The sequence below is a fragment of the Dendrobates tinctorius genome, unplaced genomic scaffold (assembly GCF_039654945.1).
Source record: "Dendrobates tinctorius isolate UK_male_01 unplaced genomic scaffold, ASM3965494v1 ptg000102l, whole genome shotgun sequence".
Lineage (NCBI taxonomy): Eukaryota > Metazoa > Chordata > Amphibia > Anura > Dendrobatidae > Dendrobates > Dendrobates tinctorius.
The window spans coordinates 6,556,935-6,567,900 of NW_027361770.1; the positions used below are offsets into that span (position 1 = coordinate 6,556,935).

Genomic DNA, 10,966 nt, shown 5'->3' on the forward strand with positions numbered 1-10,966 from the left:
GGATACGAGGTAGTTGTGACGAAGATGCCGACCATGACTCTTATAATGAAGGACGAGGAGATGAGAGATATCGAACCAGACAGTGGCCCCAAGTCAGATCCCCGACACCACGGACACCCCAAAAAGGAAGAAATGGTTGAAGGTAGTGGAAGGGGAGAGCAGTGGGAGGTACACGCCGTAGAGTAGTCCGAGTGGACCTCGCCGACCCGAAAGAAGTTGTCACGTGGCGTGCGCGCTGGCAGGTAGCAGTAGGCTGCTCGGAGCATGGTGCTCCTGGTTTAGTTCGGTCCCTGTGGCGGGTGTGGCTCAACGATCGGTCCGACAACAGACTGTGGACAAGCTTCAGAACAACGTAGGTAGGGAGTGCGATTGTCGAGACGACAATGGACAAAGGGTGGAGGAGTGTGGGGAAGGTGACTTGACGGACAGACGTGACTGGCAGAAGGAGGGGACGGTTTGTGCACTAGTGACAGAGATTGACAGCTTAGAAAGGTAACAGCAGGGAAAGACAGAAAAGGGAGTGCAGTACCGTGAAATGACCACAAGATGGCAGGGGAGAGTAGTACAGGACTTAACATCAGCTTAGGGCTTAGGAATCCGCTTAGTCATGGGGGGCGGGGAGATAGGAGCCCGGGTGGGAAATTCCCCTGTGAGAGAGGGGATAAATAGAAGAAGGCGGGGCTCCAGGAGAGTTTAGTCCCGGGAGGAGCTCAGAAGAGGACAGAGAAAGTGAGAAGAGCTCGGCCAGGGGGACGGACAAAGGAGAGACAGTCAGGGGGGTGGCCTTGACCCGACGGACTGCAGGACAGGCAAGGAGAAGAGGCAGCTGGGGGGGGAGACCCTGACTCGACGTACCGCAAGACAGACGAGGCCCCGGGGGTACCGATTGGAAGACGACCTCGGGCAGGTGAAGTGCTGGGGGTAGATTGGTCTAGGACAGCCCCCAGTGAAAGATCCGCGAGGTGCGTTACTGTGACTGGAGCTGAAGAATAGGTACCCGGGCCTGGCGATACAGTGGTGTAAAGAAGCTGCGGTGCGTGTTTGGTGGTCATCAGGAGGACGACAAATAAATCTGGAACTGTTACAAGTGGAAGCTGTCTCCGTCTCATCTTTGCCTCGTCTGGTAAGCAGTGGTCCACCCCCCAAGTCCGGCCCCCTACCACACACACAGCCGAAGTGGCGTTGGAGACAGGGTTTTCAAGACCATGTTGTGGACTGATCTCTCAAGTACCGCTAACATGACTGATAATACTGCATCGATTGCAAGTGACAGGAGACAGCAGTTGTCAACTATGGTTACAAACTAATTCTCCTCCCATATTGATGTTCTCCCTCACAGGTCATTCCCCTTTGACTATTGGGCCTGTAAACTGGACACCTGGCCTGAATTGGCACAATATGCCTTACAGGAGCTCTCTTGCCCTGCTGCTAGTGTGCTATCTGAAAGAGTCTTCAGTGCTGCTGGATCAATCCTGACAGAAAATAGGACCCGTCGACCCAAAATGTTGATGATCTAACCTTCATTAAAATGAACCATGCATGGGTTTCAAAGGATTTTGTCCCACCTTCCCCTGATGACACATAGGTTGCCAGAAAACTGCCTCGTTTTTGTCCTCCTCTTCCTCCGACTTGCCCAATTCCGCCATTTACAGCAGCTGAATGTGCAGGCTACACATCAACATATGCCATTTTTTAAACCTCCCTAACTGTGCTGCCCCCCCAAGGGCTGTGGTCACCACCTGGCGCACCCGGGCAAGTGCCATTGCCTCGAAACAGGTGGGTGGGCACACTCTTGGCTGACGGCACTGGCACAGGGCCCCTCATAGTCCAATACAGTGTCTATGACGGTGGGGGGCCCACTCGCCATCAGACACACCGGCGTACTATGAGGGGCCCTGTGCCAGTACCGTCACCCACGAGTGGGCCCCCCTGCTTGCTCATGGCCACAGCAATTGCAAGTTGCAATACTTACCTCTCCCTGCTCCACCGCTGTGTAGTCTGGGCAGTTAAATAATTCACAGGGACGACCACTACAACTGATCGATGATGGTTAAGATGTAGCTATGGCCTGTCCTGCTGGCCTCTACCTTCAGATGATCAATGGCTACCATTTGTAATGGAGGTCAACTCACAATCCGATGCAGTGGTGCTTTATGATCAGCTTTCACAGTTTTCCCAGTCACAGACGTGTGACATTCCTGCCACCATTTTTCAATGTCTCCTCTCATGCCAATCCAATAGAATCGCCTACGGCCTGTGGCTTCTGTCTTTTGCACTCCAAAATGACCAGACAGATCATGATAGACAATGAGGGCCATGTCTACATCTCTCCCTGTGATCACAATTTGATGGAGACGAGAAACGGTGATGAGATACACACTACTGCGATACAGCAATCCTTTCTTCAAAAGTAACTGTTTTCGCTGTCTCCACAGACAAAGTAATTGAGGGTCAGCATCGCCTCTGCAAAATCTACCGGGAGGTTTTCCCGTGATTAGTAACTCCCAAATTTCTGCAAACACTCGACTTTCCATCTGTACTTGTATCCATCTAGTTTCCAGTAGCGGAGAGTCTGGACTGGCTTACTGAGACTGAAATACATACGAAGATTTAAAAGTACCCCAACAATGTATACTGGTGTACGCGTCGAATACATTTTCCTTTTTCTACTTTTTATATTCTGGTGTAATTCATACTGAGCCTGTGAGTGTCTGTGTCTGACTCCAGAAATATAGACGGAAATTTACAATTACCCCTAGACTGGATACAGCTGGTATCTGTTGATACAGTACCTTTGTTCTAAATTTTTTATTACGGTATAATCCATACTGAGTGAGCGTGTGTGGTTTCCTCCTTCTATATATACAGAGATTAAAATTTTACTCTATACTATATACAGCTTCTATCTTGTTATACAGTACCTTTGTTCGACATTTAGTATTATGGTCAAATCCATACTGACTGAGCATCTGAGGGTGACTACGGGAATATCTATATGGAGATTTAATTGTACCCTATAATATATATACTTGCTATCTTGTTATCCAGTACCTTTTTTTCAACATTTTGTATGGTGAAATCCAGACTGAGTGAGCGTCTGAGGGTGACTCTGGAAATATATACCGAGATTTCAAATTTACCCAACACTGTATACAGCTGTACACTTCTGATACAGAAACTTTTTCCTATTTAGATACTGGTGTAATCCACAATGAGCCTGTGAACGTCTGTCTGTTACTCCGGAAATATATTTGGAGATTTAAGATCACACCAACACTGTCTACAGCTGTACGCTTGTGATACATTACACATTTACTGCTTTTTATATTGTTTTCTAATCCATACTGGGCCTGAGAGCGCTTGTGTCTGCCTCCTGAAATATATACGGAGATTCAGAATGTTTAAACTATACTATATATACCTTGTATCTGGTGATACTGTACCCTTTTTCAACTTTTTATATTATTGTGTAATCCATACTGAGAGTGTGAGCGTCTGTGTATGGCTCATGAAATATATATGGAGATTTACAATTATCCCTAGACTGTATAGAGTTGTACGCTTCTGATACAGTAACATATAACTGCTGTTATTTTGGGTACATTTTCACAAAAAATAGTAAGTATAGTGGAAGAGGCCGCGGACGTGGGTGTGAGAGGCCAGCTGGTACTGATGGTGGCGGTGGTGCATCTGCTGGTAGTGTCAAAAGCACAATAGCAGCTAAGGCAGGAGGTGTTGAGCCTGCATCATGGTCTGGCTCCGGAAGGCCTGTAAGGCTCCCTTTTCTGGGAGTAGGTAAACTGCTTTTAAAGCCGAGCACCAGGAACTGGTTTTGCCTTACATTGCTGAAACAGCCTCCAGCTCTATCGCCTCCTCTTCTGAAGTTTCAAAAAATGCAAGCACTGAGTCATCAGTGCAGGCTTCTGGTCGGGAACAACCCCTTTTCTTGGGTCCTTCACCCACACCAAAAGTGAAGGATGCGGCAGCCAACACTTCAGATTACTCCATGGAGTTATTTTTACATACCATGCCTGGGTTCATTCTAAATGGGGCCCATTATATATGGAGCAATATTTGGGCCCATAACACACTGGAGCATCATCCATGGAGACCATCATATACTGTAGCATTATGTGGAGCTCATCATATACTCTATGGATCATTATATGGGACCAATTATTCTATATGGAGAAATATATGGGGCTCATTATTCTGTATGGCGCACCATGTGGTGGCCATAATACTGTATGGAGTAATATACTGTCCGTTTTTTGAGCTATTGTAGAATTTAAAACAGATATCAGTCATGTCATGTAAGAAGTGAAGTATTTTTCATGGTACTATACTTATATTTTTGTGCCGTATCGGAGCATCATTAATTGTGGCATGTGTTAAAGGGGCGCACTGACACTCTTTGGCCCGAGGCACACAAAAACCTGGAGCCAGCCCTACCCCCCCACAACTTAGCCAAATAACCCCCAGTTTTCAATGCGTAAATATTATTATAAAGTAAATTAAGGTTGACAAGCTTAAGTAATAAGAATTGATGTTGTTGGCATTGAAATGGGCACTGTAGGTGTGTTTACTGTCCTCCACTCCCTGCTGACTTTGCTTCCCCATTGACTTGCATTGGGTTTCGTGTTTCAGTCGGACCCCGACTTTTCCCTATAGTCAGACGATTTCATTCGACTCGACTTTTGAGAAAGTCGGGTTTCATGAAACCCGACTCGACCCTAAAAAAGGCAAAGTCGCTCATCTCTAGTCATTATGAATCAATTATACAGTGTGATCCTGCAGTCACATTCTCGATCTGTCCTTTTCTTCTGGCTAAGATACAAACTGTACATTAGCTCAATATATGGGACAAATAAAAAAAAGCTACTGTAAGATAGTAGTGTTTCATTACATGGATTTTTTTCGTTGCTGTTACCATTGAGATGTAAAATCTGAGTAGTTATAAAAAAAAAAAAGAAAAATAACATAGTTTTTTTTAAATTAAGTACTACTGCCAAATTGAATGCATTTTTATTTTTAGATGTACTGGATATAAAACAAAACTATCTAAAAAGGAAAACTGTCATAAAAAGTTAGTGTTTTTTGGAAACCTTAATATTTCTATCTATACTTTAAGTAAAATCACTTTTGGGAAAAAATATGCATAAGTAATAATCACCATAAATTATAATGTAGTTTACCAACCTGATCCATATATTGATGATGGACCTGGTGGCCCAGGAGGACCTGGATTTCCAGCTGGACCCATTAAACCATACCCAGGAGGTCCAGGAAGTCCTGGCACTCCAGGGTGACCTGGAGGACCAATAACAGTATCTCCTTTTGGACCCTATGGGAATATGCACGTGGTAAGATATACAATGTTAAGAAAATACCATGTAAATACATTTGTATAGATGTAGCAAAATAATCTGTATGTGAAAACCTTGTCCTTAAAGAAGCTGTCCACTACCTGGATAACCACTACCAAAGGTAAAATAAAAATAATATATACTCACCTCCTACATCGGTGATGTTCCAGTAATGTTGACTTGAGTGTTCTGGGTCGGATGCTATTGAGCTGCTGCACACTTACTACTTCTGCTTGTTAGATAGATGTTTGAGAGAAGAGCGTGTATGGCAGCCCAGCAGCGGACGATGATTGACTTTAGGGCACAAATGGCATAACATTGCCAAGCTGTCCCCGGGAGACCCGGCGACAACATCACAGGAATGATGCATGTGTAGGAGGTCTTATTTTTATTTTCCAAAGGGGAGTGCTTATTTTAAAACTGTACCTGGACCACCCCTTGAACCATATCTAGAAATAGTCACATTGGTAATAACTTTGTTTTTCACATACTGTGATGCAACCTAATTTTTGTACTTTAAAATGTTTATTAAAGGTAAAAAAAAAAAGGTTTGGGTGAAAATCTGCAGTTACAGCAGACATTGGAATCTTCTCAGCATTCTCAAGGCATGCTGTCAGGATTCTCTGTTAACTGTGGTAAGAGTGAGTAGTCAGGTGAACACAAGAATGCGATTTGCATACATGCAGTCACGTGCTACTAGATGTGCACGGCCTTGCTCAATTCACTTGTATTGAGCAAGGCTGTGCATGTCTAGTCGGAATGTGCCTGGAAGTATTCTAATCACATACATGTGGTCACGTGCCCACCCAGTCTTGCATGCCGATACTAGAGAATTCTGACGGCACATGCTGCATGGATTCAAAAGTCTGCAGTCACAAAAAGTAACTGCAGTCTTCCATACCAAGCCTGGACAACCCCATTAAGTTCTATAAGAAAGCAAAACTCTAACAATAAAATAAAATAAATTTAATAAGGGTGGTAGAGATTTTGGACTGCTTTATATGTAGATTTACAGAATTAAATGGATTATTTTGCACAGCGCATTATTGATCCAGCAAAGTGAATGGGATTTATAGAAATCTCATGCTATAAAATTAGGAAAATTAGGTAAAAAAAATATGCATTTTTACACAAAAAATGCATGTAATCCGCATTTAACATTATTATTAAAGTTTTATCAATTAAGGTAATTAAGGCCTCCTTCACAAGTCTGTATAAAACACGCACGTGAAAAAAACAGTATCTGTGTCTTCAGGGTTTCATCAGTGTTTCATTGGATGGCCATGTGAATGGCTATGGAACTAGGAGGTGGAATAAGATTCTGCAGGTGAACAACTGGCTACGTCGATGGTGCCGTCAGCAAGGATTTGGATTTCAGGATCACGGAGTGACTTACCTATACGATGGACTACTTGCTAGAGATGGGGTGCACCTTACGAAGACTGGAAAACATGTATTTGGAAGTCGCCTTGCTACACTCATCAGGAGGCTTTAAACTAGAACAATGTGAGAAGGGAAGAAAAAGGACAGAAAAAGCCATACACCTGACAAAAACTATTGAGAACTCTGCTAGTAGAAGTGAAAAGGAAGAACAAAGACAAAAAAAAAATTGAAATAAAAATATTGGAGAAAGAGAAACCAATCGCAAACTAAAATGTTTCTATACTAATGCACAAAGCATGGGCAACAAACAAGGAGAATTGGAACTACTAACGCAGGAAAAGAAATATGATGTCATTGAAATCACTGAGACTTGGTGTGACAATACACATAATTGGAATACAAGGCTAGAAGGATACAACTTATTTGCAAGAAACAGACTTGATAAACGAGGAGGAGGTGTCGCATTGTATGTTAGAAACATGTATATCTGCACAGAGATTGAAGCTTCAGAGACTGGGAGTTCTGTGGAAACTGAGTAAGAATACAAGGAGAGAACAATAGAAAGGACACCATTGTAGGCATTTACTACAGGCCGCCTGTGCAAGCTGAAGATATGGATGAACTCTTTATGCATCAAATGGCAAAGTTCTCCAAAATATATGACATAGTGGTCATGGGAGATTTCAACTATCCAGACATTTGTTGGGAATCTCTCTCAGGCAAAACTAACAGGTCAAGGAAATTCTTATCCTCTCTTGCTGACAATGTTATCTTCCAAAGGGTAGGAGAGAAAAACAAGGGGATCTGCTACCTTGGATCTAATCTTTATATACAGGGAGGAAATGGTGGAGGAGGTAAGAGTGGCTGGGACCCTAGGAGGTAGCGACCATGCTATTTTAGAATTTTGGATAACTTGAGGAGGAAGACCTGTGAAGACTCAGACTTCAAGGTTAGATTTCAGAAAGGCAGATTTTAAGGTACTGAGAAAGAGAGTCGGAGGAATCCAATGGCTGGATATCCTTAAGGACAAGAATGTCCAGGAAGGTGGGAAATCTTGAAAAATAAGATTCTCAAAGCACAATTGCTAACAATTCTGAAAAGAGGGAAGAATAGGAAGCATTTAAGGAAACCAGGATGGATGAACACAGATCTTAAACACATGCAAAAAAAAGAAAGAAATGTTTATCAAATGGAAAGAGGGAGGCATATCTAAAGAAGAATATAATGCAGTCTGCAGACCCTGCAGGGCACGAATCAGCTGACAATGAATTAAGGCTTGCAAGAGATGTCAAAAGCAATAAAAAAGAATTTTGGGGATATGTCAAAAGTAAAAGAAAAGTCAAAGATGCTATAGGATTTTTACATGATGAAAATGATGAAATGGTAAGAAAGGGGATGTTGAGAAGGCTGAACTTTTAAATACAAATTCCATCTGTTTTCTCTCAGAAAGGAAACATCAACTGATCTTCACTGTCCTATTAAAGGAATAGAAGAATCTAGGATATCTATAAACAGAAAGGTAGTGAAGGAACACTTAGCTAATATAAATGAATCCAAGTCTCTAGGTCCAGATGAATTACACCCCAGAGTACTGAAGGAGATGGCAGAAGAAATTTTTGAACCACTCTCCATAATCTTTGAAAATTCTTGGAGAACAGGAGAAGTCCCAGAAGACTGGAGAAGAGCAAATGTTGTTCCTATATTCAAAAAGGAGAAGAAGGTAGACCCAGGGAACTATAGGCCGGTGAGTATGACTTCTATACCAGGAAAGATCTTTGAACAAATTATTAAACAACACGTATGTAAGTACCTGGATAGGAATGACAGAATAACTGACTGGGTGGATCAGGGAAATGCTGTAGATATAGTGTACCTTGACTTCAGCAAAGCATTTGACAAAGTATCTCACACAATCCTTATTGAAAAAATGACTAAGTATGGAATGGACAAGGCAACTGTTAGGTGGACTTATAACTTGCTTAGAGATCAGACCCAAAGAATTGTCATAAATGGCTGCACATCCAGTTGGAAGAATGTCTCAAGTGGGATACAACAGGGCTCTGTCCTGGGCCCTGTATTGTTCAACATCTTTAGGAAGGAATGGAGGGTAAACTGATTAAATTTGCTGATGACACAAAGCTAGGAAGGATAGCTAATACTAGAGAAGAGAGAGAGGATTCAAAAAGATATATATAAACTGGAGCAGAGGGCTGCAACTAACAGAATGGTTTTTAACAGGGAAAAACATAAAGTACTACATCTGGGCAATAAAAATGAAAAAAAACATACAGAATGTTATTCCCATTCTGTTTATGGTATATTAGTATACCATATACAGAATGGGAATAATAGGGCTAGGCAACAGCTAATCAACAACACATGTGAAAAAGACTTGTGTATACTAATAGATCAGGAACTGACCATGAGTCAACAGTGTGATGCAGCAGCAAAAAAGGCAAATACAATTCTGGGATGTATTAACAGAAGCATACAGTCTAGATCACGAGAAGTCATTATTGCCTTCTACTCCTCTTTGGTCAGACCTCATCTGCAATACCGTGTCCAGGTTTGGGTACCACATTTTAAAAAAGACATCAACAAACTGGAGCAAATTCGGAGAAGAGCGACCAGAATGGTGACCAGTCTGCAAACCATGTGTCACGATCCATTTTTGGATCTGTGTCAGAGTCTGGAGTCTCTTATATAAACCTTTTTTCCTTTCTGGCCCTCGGGGGTTAATATGGGTTTTTGCCCCCGGTGGGCGCTGGTGTTACTACATGTTTAGTGATTTGCTGCTGTGTTTTTCCCCCCCGGTGGCCGCTGGTGTTACTACATGTTTAATCAGTCAGCAGGTGTGACCACTCCCTCCTTCCTATAAAGGGTCATCAGGTGCTGCACTCACTGTTGGTAATATTATTCATTTGGAGACCGACCAAGTTGGACTCAAGAGCAGGCTGTGTTGCAGTGGAGCTCCAGCTATCCCCTTGTTCTGGTGCCTTACTCTGCTGCTTGGAGCATTAGCAGCAGAGAGAAGCTAAGTCTTGTTTTTTAGTTGCTTTAACCCCGTGGTGTCTGTTTTATATTTCCTTTCGTGTTATTGGTGCAGTTCACTTTATTCCCTGTCTCACCTCCTGGGGAGGGGGTTGGATGTTTAGCTCAGGGCTAAACAGCAGAAAGGGACAAGTCGGGGACTTGGGCCTCACTACCATCAAGTGTAACCCCAAGTTAAGGAAAGTCAGGGCACCCCCTTAGCCTGAGGGTCAGTTCAGGGGCACAGGTTCCACATCTCCTGTTTTCCCCCTACTGACCTGTGATATCATGTACTATGAGGAACGGTTACAGGTTTTCAGAATGTTTAGCTTGCAAAAAAGAAGACTGAGAGGAGACTTAATAGCTGTCTACAAATATCTCAAGAGCTGTCACATTGTAGAAGCATTATCTTAATTCTCATTTGCACAAGGAAAGACTAGAAGCAATGGGATGAAACTGAATGGAAGTCACAGATTAGATATTAGAAAAAACTTTTGGACAGTGAGGGTGATCAATGAGTGGAACAGGCTGCCATTCATTGATCAGGCTGAGGTGGTGAGTTCTCCTTCAATGGAAGTCTTCAAACAGAGGCTGGACAGACATCTGTCTGGTATGATTTAGTAAATCCTGCTTTGAGCGGGGGGTTGGACCAGATGACCCAGGAGGTCCCTCCAACTCTACCATTCTATGATTCTATGAGTGTGTCCATTTTTACCATCGGTGTACCAACAGTGATTTTCCGGTATAGATAAAGAAATAAATGACAAAGCTTCTCCTATACTTTGCAATGTTAAGCACAGACAGCAATCGGATTGTACTCTGATGCCATCTGTGTTTTTCATGGACCCATAGACATGTATAGACCCTTGCCATCTGTGCTGCCGAAAAAAGCGGACGTGTCTCCATGTGCTTTGCACAGACACATGGTCCGTGTAAAATCAGACATGTGCATAGCACCATATGTCATAACAAGTAGGAGTTGCATTCATGAAAAAAAACAAACAGATACCACGCGTACTGAAAACACAGGTTTGTGAAGGAAGCCTAACAGGAAGTATCCAAAACAGAGTAGTTCTATATAAAACATGACATACTAAAAGCAGATAAACTGCAGTTGAAAAAACGAGTTAAAACTAATGTAAAAAAAGCGCTCAAAAACACTAGAAAAAAAATGCAAGAAACCTAAT

General features: G+C 42.7%; 1 protein-coding gene across 4 annotated transcripts in view; it reads right to left on the reverse strand.

Annotated features, from left to right (window-relative positions):
* Window positions 1–10,966, reverse strand: part of COL15A1 (collagen type XV alpha 1 chain) — a 1,161,047-nt gene that overhangs the window by 211,082 nt on the left and 938,999 nt on the right. For all 4 annotated transcript variants that reach the window (XM_073587711.1, XM_073587710.1, XM_073587708.1 and 1 more), the window contains one exon: window positions 5,200–5,344. In XM_073587711.1, coding sequence (XP_073443812.1) covers window positions 5,200–5,344 — 145 coding nt within the window. The remainder of the gene's footprint in view (window positions 1–5,199; window positions 5,345–10,966) is intronic.